Below are 13,346 nucleotides of genomic sequence, written 5' to 3'. Positions count from 1 at the left end.
TCAGTGAAAATGCTGACTTTTATTGTACAATCATTTCTGCATTGTTATTTGAAAAGTGCTCTGTGGCAATGTCGTTTGCAAAAATACATAATTGAGCTGTCATCTTTTATCTTCCCAGGAATGCCACATGGTGTATAATAACAAGAGAAACATCATGATCTACAAGTATACAATTCATTATACAGTACTATATGTCCAAAGCTGTCTTCACAGGGATACGCACTGTGAAAAGCTGCACAATTAGCAGCCGTGGTATTCACATTTGTCATTATCGGTAAGAAATTGTTATGGCACTAGAAATCAGGATAATTGATATGACCTCCTGTCCTTTATGTGTTGCTTCTACAACATTTTTTCTGTACTTTAAGTGATAAATATGAGTCTTAAGTAATAAATTAACAATAAAAAACACTCTTTCCTTCAAAAATCTAATAAAATGCTTGGATCCACAAAATTGGCTTAATGTGGCCATTACGTGAGATGCATCACTTACTCCAGAACAGTACAAAGTACATTTCAACAGACCTAGATGAACAGTTTTGAATCCCACTGAATTCAGGAATTGAGGTTAGCTGATATGGACATATTTATGATGTAAGGCAGTCAATGCAGCCAATAGTGTCAAAAGCCGTATGCTGAAAAACTTTGCTACAAGTCATCCCAGCACTGCTCTGCGGTTTCTCCTCTTCATCAGTGTGCCATCTTGCTCTAACCCATAGCATCCTTCCTGGTACATGTTTTCCTGTTTAAATCCAGTGAATCTGGTTGTCGCTGGTCACAGTAAACCGTCCTGCTCAAAGACTGAGGGCAGGGTGGAGAACTTGAAGGGGGCAAACTTGATACCCGTCCCATGATAGAACTTATTCTGGAACTCCACCCTAGGAAAGGAGAGCATTCACATACTGTATGTAAACAACCAGTATGAATGCATGTGTGAACAAATTACTAAGTGAATGATTAAAAGATACTGAATTATACTGAGTAGGTGACCGCTGGGAAATGAGAGAGTATGTGAGAGTAGATGAGTGATTAACAGAGAGTAATTGATTGACTGACTGAATGAGTCAGTCAGTAAGGCATCACGTAGTTTAGTATAAAGACCGACTCACCAGTGCAGCCGGAGGGCATGGAGGAAGGCTGAGAGCCCTTCCATGACCAGCAGGATGGATACAGTGAGCACAGCGAAAAGGCTGAACACTGGTACCAGAAACAGCACCCCCAGTCTGGAGGTCATCCTGAGGCCCAGACGCATCACCATGGCCCACAGCACCTCCGAAAGCTCTGACAAACATATAGATGGACACACAGTAAGAGGAAGATGTATGGATCAATATCTGAACATAGAAACAGTAATTGATAGTAATTGCCCCCTTGTGGCCTTTTAAAGGTGTAGTGAGTCCGATACTTACGAGCGTGGGCCAAACTGAGGGCCCAGAGACGTAGGTAAGACGCCGTGTTGGAGATGCAGCCCAGGCAATACTCTATGGTGTGGATGGCTTGGTGCAGGAACACGTCCCCAAAGTCAAACTGAAAGATGAAAAATACATTGATTAGACAGAAACCCAACAGTGATGTACTCAAATGTGTATATGAGATGTATAGTTGTGGTTCTGACCTCCTTAGGCTGGGTCTCTCTGCTGGTCATGAGGTCATCCAATCCCTCTTCCTCATCATCATCGTATGCTGGTGCTTGGGACATATCATCCTCACTCACACGCCTCACTCTCTCATATCCCTAAAATACAGACAACAGACATTAAAATGTGCACATACATTATTTACTGAAAACATATGGGTAACAAGCTCATACATGACTCTTTCCACCATACTCACCCTGCGTAATCGCAGGCCCTTCCCTCCACGGTGCAGCCAGTAGAGGTAGACTGGTTTTCCTAACAGCAGCACAGGCACAGACAGCAGAGCCACCACCACCAGGAAGACCTGCAGCCCAGTCTGTGGATCAAAATACACAGAGTCAAACACAGAGCCACATGGATAGATGGTCAAAAGAGACATTCAGAGATTCAGATACAGATGCTGAGAAACCCAGACTCGGGGGAGCACTCAGAATCATCACCCCATCCCCAACACCCACCTGTCCAGGGTAGAGAGGGGTGTTGTCCCCTCCCTGCATGAGGAACATGTTGATAAAGTGGATGAGGATGCTGGGGGCCAGGCGGGAGTCACGTGCACCGAACGCCAGCCACTTGTAGAGGATCATGAAAACCAGGTAGCCAAAGAGACATAGCAGGAACAGCAACTCAGGGAGGAACAGCAGGTAGACGTTGAAATTATGTTTGAAGTGCCTGGATAAATGGAAGAGAATAGGGAAGGGGAGGAAAGGATGAATTTACATTTAGAGAAACCCTTTCGGAAGATTTCAACTTTTGTGACTACGGTTAGGAACCAGCAACTGCTCACTCACAGATGGTTGAAGACACTGAGCACCACCCCAAAGCTCATGTGCACGACCCCTATGATGACGGACATCTTCATCTTGTAGGAGTTCAGGAAGGACAGACGATTCACTGCCATGTTCCATATCTGTGGGTGTGATACAAAGCATAACATGAACATAACATCAGACAATGTCAATCTCTGGGATTTGGGAGCAGTGAAAGGCATGAGAAGGGACATGTGAGAGTGCGTGATTGTGGGTTTGTGTGTTTAGCATCTGAAAGCATCACTATATGTCTGTGTGTCGTGTGTATGTATACTCACTGGATCGATGCCAAAGGGGTATGGTCCACTAAAGACACCAGTGACATTGGGATCAAGGGAGAGCAAAGCATTCGTTTGGAGAGTTTCATTTCTGGAATAAGAGGTGAATATGAGTACAATAACCTCAGTCAGTTACAGCTAAATTAAAACGATATGTTCACATCGACAGGTACACTGACCATCTATTCTGTGCATACTGTGCTTGGGAATGTACTAATGTGCATGTTTTTGTGTGTTCGTTTTGATCACTCACGTCCACTGCTGATCTGTGAACATAGCCCTAACACTCCAGCTTGAGCCAAATATGTTGAGTGACTTGGAGAAGCAGTCATTATAGATCAGCCCCGTGTACACAGAGAAAAGGCCCATCATTAGTATGATATAACGTCCCTCGAAGAACACTGTCCAGATCTGAGGACAACACAGAAACCAAGACCAACATTCATGGCAGTACATCAAAATCAAGACAACCACAAAAACACAGTCGAATTTGATAGAAATTACACTTAAAACGCTCTCACCTCATTATCAGAACGCTTGCGCTTGTGGCTCTTCTCTTTCAACACCATCCACAGGGCAAAGCATGCCATGACCACACCATGACCAAGGTCCCCAAACATGACCGCAAACAGGAAGGGGAACGTAATGATGGTGTAGGGAACTGCCAAGCAGAGATACATTTAACATTTTAGTCATTAAGCAGACACTCTTATCCAGAGCGACTTACAGGAGCAATTAGGGTTAAGGGCCTTGATCAAGGGCACATCGACAGATTTTTCACCTAGTCGGATTGGGGATTCGAACCTGTAACCTTTCAGTTACTGGCCCAATGCTAAAAATGTTCAGCATGGACAACTAGCTTTCATTTATTCCTATAACTGTATTCAACCTGACTAGTCTGCATTACATGTATTGGTTAGTCGTAATTGGAATCCTATAATGAATCCTCATGAAACCCAGACAAAAACGATTTGGGGGATTTTCATGAAATTTTATCCATACAATAGTCCTTTGGAGAAAGGATTGTCGACATATATTTTACATTTGTATTTAAAAGCCTAATTGAGAAATAATTACTCAAGGTTGGCATATTTATGACATTTTGGCTTTACCCATGCCTCCTTTAAGACACCATAATGTTTTATCTGTAGATGCTACATAGCAAAAATTGGTGTCATTGAAAATATGACATTTTTAACTTGGCAAATTTTTTGTATATATTGTTGATCATAATATACTGTACTGGCATATCAAAGTTCTGGCATCTCTGCTAGTTTTTAAATTATGGTCCATTTTATATAGAGAAATTGGCATAGACGACAATGTAACCAATCATAGCCCTCCTTTTACCTTTATCATTGCACACTCTGAAAATCACCAGCTGAGGTGATATGGCCCATTTTGAAACTATTTTCACATTCACTCTGTTGGTAGTGCTTACAAATTGGATCATAACTCTAAAAGTAGGAATGATGATCACAGTCTGGAACTTTGATATGCCAGTAGAGTATATTATGTTCAACAATATATTGAATACTTTTCCAAATCAAAATTGGTATATTTTCAATATTCATGTTTCTATTTCTCAATATTAATTAATGTAAAAAAAAAAAGTTTTTGAAATCAAAATACTACTCATAATACAGAGCAAGCAGTAAAGCTTCATATGACACCAATGTTTGCTTTGCAGCACCTACAGACAAAACACTATGGAGTCTTAAAGGAGGCCTGGGTAAGGCCAAAATTGAATAAATATGCCAACTTTATTAAATAAGATAGATAAAAATATAAAATATATTTCAACAGTGTTTCCTCCAAAGGACTATTCTATGGATCACATTTCATGAATATCCCCAAAATCATGGTACAGTATTTTTTTGTCTGGGTTTCATGAGGAATCACTCTAATAGTGCTCACCTGAGCTTGCCTAAATGTTGTGTCTAAAGTGTTCCAAACTAGCCTACCTGTAGGTTTGTCTGTCGACTGCACAGGAGGTTGGTGGCACCTTAATTGGGGAGGACAGGCTCGTGGTAATGGGTGGAGCGGAATTAGGGGAATGGTATCAAATACATCAAACACATGGTTTCCCGTGTGGCTCAGTTGGTAGAGCATGGCGCTTGCAACGCCAGGGTTGTGGGTTCATTCCCCACGGGGGGACCAGGATGAATATGTATGTATACAATTTGTAAGTCGCTCTGGATAAGAGCGTCTGCTAAATGACTTAAATGTAAATGTTTCCATGTGGTTGATGCTATTCCATTGATTCCGTTCCAGCCATTACTATGAGCCATCCTTCCCTCAGCAGCCTCCACTGGTCTATTGAATCTGTACTCACCTGGACTAGCCTCCCTGTAGTCTCCAACCCCGTAAGCCTCCACAATACTCTGAAAGCCAGAGGTGAACTTGTTTGTTCTCAAGAGCGTAGGTGGTGTGTCGTTGCTTGGGATTCGGTTTACAAAGGATGGTACAGTGGCATCACCTTTTCTCTGAAAAGGGAAAATAGCATGTATTACATTTATACAAACTACTGCCAGATTTGATAAAACAAACTACTGTATCTGTAGGACTATGGCATCCTCAACAGCCTCACTCACCGAGCCTTCCTCCAACGCCCCCCGCAGGTTGGTCAGGTCAGTGACAGGGCACCACACCTCAGCAATGAGACACTTGTTGGTGACGTCAAAGCTACTCAGGTTGAGGATGTGGTAGATGGCCTTCATCTTCTTCACTTGCACTACCCAGGTGAAGGCCGACTCTGAGGCCTTCTGCAGCCCCTGCCTCAGGTACTCCTCAGTGCGGTGGAGCACCTGGTGGTGCCAGGGGACAGTTACAAGATTTGATATGTTCAGGTATTTGCATAAAGTCTTATAACTAGTGTCTATGCAAATGTGGAACATGGAGAGATGTCATCCAAATATTATCTAGCCAAACTCTATCATACATTGTTTGGGCCGTGCCTTTAACATGACATACAAATAGACAGACAGACAGACAGACAGACATATGGGTAATGCCCTGGCAATTGCCCGTACATTGTTCAAGTCCAGGATGCGTGTCCTTAGGCTGTCCATTACATCTGCCCTCTCCTCGTCATTCTCAGGGTGGGGGTAAAGGTGACAGTGGTAACTGGAAGAAAAGGATACAAAAATATCACTGATACAGATCAATGAGAGACACAGGCCTGAGAGATGAAGAAGTGTGCATGCAATGGATGATTTTGTGTTTTGTGCTGACAAAAGCATAGATACCAATCGCAGATCTTTTGGACCTTCTGTCCAATCTGGTCTCCCCAGAATGAGATAAGGAACACAACATTTTTGCTGATCTCACCCTGTAAGGTACACACACACAATACATATTATATGTGTCTTATTCCCCCAAAAAATGACATGGCGGTAAACATAGATTTCTGAAATCCGTATTTCTTTATATTTCTACTCACCGTGTCCAGGTCAGCAAGGCTCTCGCCCAGCTCTGCATAGCTGAGGATAGTGTACCCCTTACACACCCTCCACAACATGCGCTCAAAGGCCTCCACCTTCACCCGGTGGATTAGGCCTGACACAAACCTACAGCCAAGAGGAAGACTTTACCACTCAGGACTCACCACTTACTTAAGCTGACTCTCACAGTGATTAGCTACACATTATGTGAGTTTCTATTATACATGTTTGTCTGTGAAACTCACCCCAGCTTGGCTCCCAGTCTCTGCATGCCAGTGCAGCCTCCAGAGTCTGACTCAATGGATTGGAACTCTTCATACTGGGGGCCAAGGGCCTCATGCTGCATACAAGGAAAGGTTTGCATGATCAACCCACAAATACCAGTAGCCTTTGATTTAAAAAAAAAGGGTAAGTCTTAAAGTGGTACTTAAGTAGTTTATAAAACGTTAATTATTCGTTTCTAGACCTTTTGTAAATCTGTAATAGCAAAGTTATTACATAATGGTTGAAATTCATTGCTACACCTATTGTCAAGTGTAGCCTATTACAGGGATCATCAACTAGATTCAGCCATGGGCCAATTCTTTCTTCAGCATATGGTCGGGGGGCCGGAACATAATGACAAATGATTTGTAGACTGCAAGTTGACCGCAAGAAGCCCGAACAGATATAATATGTGACTAAAACATAATAATTTTAAACCTTGCTTACATTTGTATACAATCACGTGTCTATTACGCATGGGAATACTTGGGAACAGATTTACAAAATGAAAATCACTTGGAGACGATTTCCTGGTGTTTTTACAGTCTTTTATGTCCAACAATGAAAATTCAACCAACATAAAAAATAAAAAAAATCTCAGAAAACTTGGGGGGGCGAATAAAAATACCAGTTGCTGCCAGTTGGGGAACCCTGGCCTATAATCTACAAGCTAAAACAAACATGCATCATTGGCCGTGGAATCACATGACCAAATGTCCATTGTTCAAAGTCAGGTGATACTCATGTGTGTGGTGATGAGGATACTCAACGCATGAAGAGAGGACAGAAAGACCCAATATATGGTGTCACAGTCAACTGACAGTTGTGTCTGGGAGGGCAATCGAGCAAAGGGTGAGTCTGATAAGTGTATGTGTCACTTAAATGGCATTAGGCAGTTATGAGGCGAGGTTATGTGATAGTAATGTGTATGGTGGGAGTCATAGTTGTGTAAATAGACATGATGGCACTAACCCGGGAGCGGCTGTGTACGAAGGTGTGTGTGATCCTCAGCATGTGCGTGTACTCGGTCAGCTCCAGAAGATTCCGCTGCAGCTTCTCTTTGTTCCTGGCCACCTCGCTAAGCTCCACCTCCAGCCTTTGGAGCTGCTCCTGGGGGACCACAGTAGACAGACCACACACGGTCAACACCCCTTGACCACAGCAATCATATGGGAATTAGTTCCCCTCAACCATTAATAACACACAATCAATACCCTAAACCACACATGGTCAATACTATCTTCAAACATTTACCAACTCAGCGATTCATCCACAGTGAACATCAACCACAGCACTCGTTCATTACATGACAAACAGAATCTCAGACCTACCATGATTTCAAGGACATGTTTGGGGGGAGGGGCGACTGGACAGATTTCATCATCTTCTGGCACAGCAATATTTGCCTTTCGGATCTCCCTCAAAAGGTACCCTGTACAAAGAAAACAAAAAATTATTTAAAACAAGTGTTTAATCAGATAAACACTGATTGAGCACAAAAGAACACACAATCATCATGGGGATCTGTTGAAACATCCAGAGTATTTACAGTTATAAAATCCAGACACGTTTGATCAAAACATAAAGAGGTCTTGCTAAAATTATCTGTAGAAGAACAACTGAGATCTATATCTAGCACAAAGCCAGTCTTTCACAGCGGAATGACTTGTAATTCAATCCCACTGCATTGCTGTTACCAAAAGCAATATGTAATTCTCTGTAGAGGTAACCAGAGCTTGATCAAACCCCACCAGTAAATCAAAGGTACAGATGTAGGATCTTAATTTGATCTCTCTTTTGTTGTTGAGAATTTTCCTATACCGCAGGAAAGGCAAACTTGTAGTGTATTTTAGGTTTAAAAAGGCTTCTAAAGATTGTAATTTCCACTTTGAAATGTCAGACTTGATTTGCCCTAATAATTTTTTTTAGCAACCCCTACAAAAATGTCGATTAATTATAATTCACATAATAATTCACAGGATTATTATGGGTCAGCAGGTGGCCTAGTGGTTAGAGTGTTGGACTAGTAACCAAAAGATTGCAAGATCAAATCCCCGAGCTGAAAAGGTAAAAATTGGTCATTCGTCGTTGAAAATAAGAACTGACTTACCTAGTTAAATAAAGGTAAAAAAAAATATGCAGAATTATTTTCCTGCTGTAGCAAACAAGCTCAAATTAGGATCCTACATCTGTATGGTAGTCTTGGTCTAGTGTCCATCTCAGTGACCTCACCCAGAATTCTCTCCATCTCTTCACATCTCTTGATTTCGCTGACGAAGCGTCGCTGGAACGAGTTGACACTGGGGTTGATCTGAAACCAGAGGAGCACAGTGGTCAGTGACTTTGCCAGGAGGCCCAATGCTCACATCCTGGAGTTCATGAAATAGATTCCTTTCCAGTACATTTTATTTTGCAGAATGTATCATTTAAATATCAACATTTCATTTTGAAAGGTCCAAATCCATTTGCTTTTGAAATCTAGGTCAGGTCACAACAATGAAATTAAACAAACCCAGTGAGCAAGGTACCTGGGTAACAGGTTTTTGGAGGCCCTGAATTATATAGACAGACAGACCATATGCAGTTGCATAGAGACCTTTTTTCATGACTACCAGACAATCACAGAATAGGGGGATATGTGATCAAATAAGGCTTTAACTGATTTGCTTAATCAGTTTGTGCTACATTGTATTTTATTTTTTTACAAATAATTGATCCAGGAGTAGCACATTAACTGGACTGATAGACACACGTAGGCATAACCCTGGGTGCACTGGTAGTCCGATGCAGACAGACAGACAGACACACACACACACACACACACAAAGAACAGTTTTGGTCATGACATATAATTGACAACTGACAGACACTGAGTAGGCCTAACTAATTTATATACACTATGCTTCTATTATTGCATTGCAAGTCTGCACATTGGCTCGACAGACAAGTGGAATAGCCTACTTACATCTCGAAACTCGACCAGACCCATTTCTCCCAGCTCACTTATGCAATCGTATGCTGAACCGGACTGTAGAAATAACTGCGCCAAGCACATCTCTTCACTTCGGAACACCGACCCCATCTTATCTGCCACCGGCACCTTGCTGACGAAATCTCCCCCGGCCTATTAATTCACTCTACGACAATTGTAGCAGTAGTTGCATCCAATAAATCATACCAACGCGAAATCACAACTCTGCGCGTGTCTATAATGCCAAGCTTCGCAATAACGTTTCCGAAAATTAATACATTGTATCGAGTATAAGCTCTCTCAATTTGGCAAAATTACTCTGCCTATTAACGGGTTAGTTATTTCATCGATAATAACGCTCGAGCTTTTACACTAGATCATTAGGTCCCTTAAATTGTAAGAAAACAAACAATACACCCTCACCCTTCTATCGCTTCGCACATATTTTATCGAGCGTGTCAGATAATACGCGTCATCCTGTGTCGCTATCACAAAGAGTCAACTATATCCCCGTCGCAATGCTATGTGTAAGATTGCTCATTACGCAAAATAGAAAATAAAAATATATGTCAGTCATGCCAGCAGACAATATCCAAAATTGTACATAAAAAGTACAAGTTAAAATGTGGGTAAGTATAAATAAAATACTTTTCTTTAATCGCAGTATGTTGGCTGCCTATGTAGTCTGAGCGTGCCTGCAGGTTGCCAGATATTTTGATTTTAGTCCTCAAATTGAATTTTGACACCCGAGTATACGCCGCTATTATCAAAAGTGTATAAAGGTAGGGTCTATACCTCCACAGTCTATACACTCAAATAATAATACACTTTGATAGCGAAATCACCAATACGAAAATACCACATTATTTTCAATAAAGCCTATGACTCATAGGCTATGGGCTTTGTGGCAATATATAAATAAACACACAGCCATTAGGCCTAGTACAGTCAATGTATGCGTCTATAACATTTCCAAAAACACAGAGAATTGTAGATGAATTCATATTTGAATGTGCATTTTTTCTGCTAGCTTATATCGAGGGCGAAATTGCCTTACAGCTATTATTTCGTTTGGGGATTTGTACCAAATCTGGCAACTAGAGCATCCTTTCATTTATTCAGTTCCATTATTCAAATTAGGGTGAACCATCTGCCCTTTCTTTGTGTGTGTAGGCCTGTATAAGGATTGTAGGTGGTGGTAGGTTAATAAATGCTGTCCAATAGTTTCTCTTTTTAAATCAAGTCAAGTGTCAAACTGTTTACTTACTGTGATCTTTTTTCTTTTTCCCCACTTTGATCTCATCAGCACTCTTGACTTAGTCGAGTGTATTGTGCAGTTTGTGTCATCATGGTCCTTTTGATCCCCCTCCCAATCCTTAACCCAAATAGCTTCAGAATTTTTTCAGTTAGGTAACATGCTGAACTTGTGAATAAGGCGGGCCGGGTTCCTGACAACATCATAATAACAAGTGTCTTTTCTTTTGACTTTTCTCCTTTTTTATGCATTGTTACCATGACATTATCAACATTATTAATGATGCTAGTAACACTTACTAATGTAAACCATTCTAATTTAATGCGTAAGTGTTCACTAAATATTGGTATTGGATGCTATCTTACATTTTTGATAAATCATTTTGTCTATACACAGGCTTTACACAACTTGTTTCAACAATTGTGTATACAAATATTCTCAGTTCCGACAGCTTAAAAATCAGTAACATAACATGAAGATTGATGTCCAGTGTCCATCAATGATCCCTAACCAACTTGGCAGAACCTTTGCCAATAATGGATAAATGTTGCACTCCTAAGAGGTGTGCATAAAGATTCATGCCGGTTTGCTGCCAAATGTGCCTCCTCCAAGTATTGATTCAAGCAACACTTATGCGATCAAGATATAACAGGTTATTTATTTTTAATTAATTTAAAAATTTAACAAGGCAAACACTTATTCTCTCTAGCAACATCATCTCTTACATCAAGTCCTAGTGCCGAGAAGTACACAACACAACACTAAGAAATATGGCATTCACTCAACACTTTGGCATGGTGACAAGAATAAGAAGCTTAGCCAAGTTTATCCAAGAAATTAGGTGCTTCAAGTGGAAATTAGTTTTGACAGATCAAAATGACTGACCACCACTGGAAACATAACCACTGCCCTGCATGTACAGGACCGTGAGTGGCTAAACGACAGACTGTTCAACATCTCATAAGGTCCTTTCCAGTCTGACATTGTCACCTGAGGCTCTGAGCCAGTCTATTGAGCTCCTGTGAGAGAGCAGTGACAGTTTCCAGGATCCTCTGCTTGTCTCCCTCCTCCAGCCGGGTCCCACAGCGCTGGGCAAACCTATCCGGGTGCCAAACGGTCTGCTGGCGCCTGAGGAGTTTACGGAACACTGGCATGTCTTTCCTATCTGCACCATGCAACATCACCTCCACCATCTCCTCCACTGAGCCCTTTGCTGCAGGCCAGGGAATGTCCCGATAACTCAGTTTTGTGGTGGCCGCTGCTGCAGTGTCAGTGTTGAAGGTATCTGCACATCGCTCCTCGTAGCGCTGCTTCTTCCCCTGACGCGTCTCCTCCTCTTTCCGTGCAGCACGCGCCAGGTACTCTTCATGCTCCCTCTGTAGCCTCTCATGCAGCTCTCTGTTAGCCCGATCCTCCTCATCCGCCTCTTTCTTCCTCTTCCCATGAAAACCTGAGGATGCCAGTCTTTGAGCCTCTGCATGCTGTTTAGTGACATACTCCTGTCTAATTCTATCTGCCCAGTCTTGAAAGTCCTCCTCATCGGTATCTTCCGCAAATAAATCATCTGCTGAAGAAAAAAACAACATAAATATGACAATGTACAATTATTTAAATCAAATTATTCAAGAGTGAAATATTACCATCATATTGTCCAAATGTTTCAAAAAACTCATCCTGGCATTCCCCAAAGAGCTTCTCTTGCCACTCTTTCTCAGCGTCTGTCGCTTGTGAAGACTTTTCCCTAGGTGCAGTCTTTGGGAGAAAAATAACATCAGAAACAGTTCTCAAGGATGTACACACCATACAATCATGTCCTAGCTCTCTCCTAAAACACATATTACACATGCATATGGCAGAGACATTCATACCTTCTCAAATTTCATCCATTGCAGCAGGTCCTGAGGTGTAACTCCTGCATTATTTGGTGCAACCATGGCATCTGGGCAACTCTTTTGAAGGGGCAAGACGAGGTCATCATAAACTACATGATAAAAGGGGTTACATTTTTTTTTTAAAGGTTAGAAGGCATGTTATTATCCTAGCTGCATCTTTTTGTTGTTAGTAATACTGGCAGACCTTCACCTCTTTTGCCATGTTTCAGAGCCTTGTTAGCAGCAATGTGTAGGGGCGTGTCCCCTTTCTTGTCTTTCTGAAGGATGTTGGCTCCATACTTCAACAAAAGCCGAAGGATGGCGTCATCACGGAGCGAGCAGGCCAGGTGCAGGGGAGTCCTGCGCTTTTTACCCTGGGAGAAGTTGACGTCGAGGTCGGAGTGTTTCCGGAAGTAGGACTTCAGCTTCATTAAACTGCCATCTTCCACGTATCTTATCATCTTTTTCTGTTTACGAGTCGCCATGATCTCCCTCCGTATGGACACTTACTCTAATTCTAATTTACTTCAACAAAGACTTAACAGCTGTAACAATACATAGCTAGCAGCTTCCACAGTTAGTTAACCAACAACAATCAATAACGTTAGTTATAGGTTGTCATAAAAGAGCACAACAGGTAGCGTAATCCTATTACCCGTCTTCGTTGCATACTAAATATCTTTTGTCAGTTGATCAAGCCAATTTCAATGTTTCGCAACCCCCATTAGTTAGCTAGCTTGTCGATTAGTTGATGTAACCTCAACCAAATTTGCGGAAACACGGACAAATAACAATGTAACACCGACGTCAATATGCTGTCC

The 13,346-nt window shown here is 41.7% G+C and overlaps 2 protein-coding genes across 4 annotated transcripts; both read right to left on the bottom strand.

Annotated features, from left to right (window-relative positions):
* LOC139543883 (V-type proton ATPase 116 kDa subunit a 2-like) lies at positions 1 to 10,094 on the bottom strand. 2 transcript variants are annotated; one of them, XM_071350391.1, is made up of 20 exons: positions 9,394 to 10,094; positions 8,661 to 8,739; positions 7,760 to 7,860; positions 7,401 to 7,538; positions 6,410 to 6,504; positions 6,164 to 6,290; positions 5,970 to 6,052; positions 5,754 to 5,847; positions 5,316 to 5,528; positions 5,057 to 5,207; positions 3,243 to 3,382; positions 2,975 to 3,132; positions 2,722 to 2,812; positions 2,426 to 2,544; positions 2,096 to 2,306; positions 1,834 to 1,953; positions 1,616 to 1,735; positions 1,410 to 1,527; positions 1,110 to 1,281; positions 1 to 878 (listed from the first exon to the last, which is right to left on the bottom strand). In XM_071350391.1, exons 1-20 carry the CDS (start codon positions 9,508 to 9,510, stop codon positions 776 to 778), a joined length of 2,550 nt encoding a protein of 849 aa, XP_071206492.1. In that variant the 5' UTR covers positions 9,511 to 10,094; the 3' UTR covers positions 1 to 775. The 2 variants fall into 2 exon arrangements, with proteins under 2 accessions (XP_071206492.1, XP_071206493.1); XM_071350392.1 differs by lacking the exons at positions 8,661 to 8,739; positions 9,394 to 10,094 and adding an exon at positions 8,539 to 8,614.
* Positions 10,095 to 11,292: 1,198 nt separating this feature from the next.
* On the bottom strand, positions 11,293 to 13,346 carry LOC139543882 (NF-kappa-B inhibitor-like protein 1). Of its 2 annotated transcripts, none has more exons than XM_071350389.1 (4): positions 12,737 to 13,346; positions 12,523 to 12,635; positions 12,295 to 12,406; positions 11,293 to 12,221 (listed from the first exon to the last, which is right to left on the bottom strand). In XM_071350389.1, the coding sequence occupies exons 1-4, from the start codon at positions 13,008 to 13,010 to the stop codon at positions 11,641 to 11,643; spliced, it is 1,080 nt and encodes a 359-aa protein (XP_071206490.1). In that variant the 5' UTR covers positions 13,011 to 13,346; the 3' UTR covers positions 11,293 to 11,640. The 2 variants fall into 2 exon arrangements, with proteins under 2 accessions (XP_071206490.1, XP_071206491.1); XM_071350390.1 differs by having other exon boundaries at positions 11,293 to 12,218.

This window comes from Salvelinus alpinus, chromosome 18 (genome assembly GCF_045679555.1).
Source record: "Salvelinus alpinus chromosome 18, SLU_Salpinus.1, whole genome shotgun sequence".
Classification (NCBI taxonomy): Eukaryota; Metazoa; Chordata; class Actinopteri; order Salmoniformes; family Salmonidae; genus Salvelinus; species Salvelinus alpinus.
Note: the sequence above shows the minus strand (reverse complement) of the source record. Positions and strands in the feature narration are given on the sequence as shown.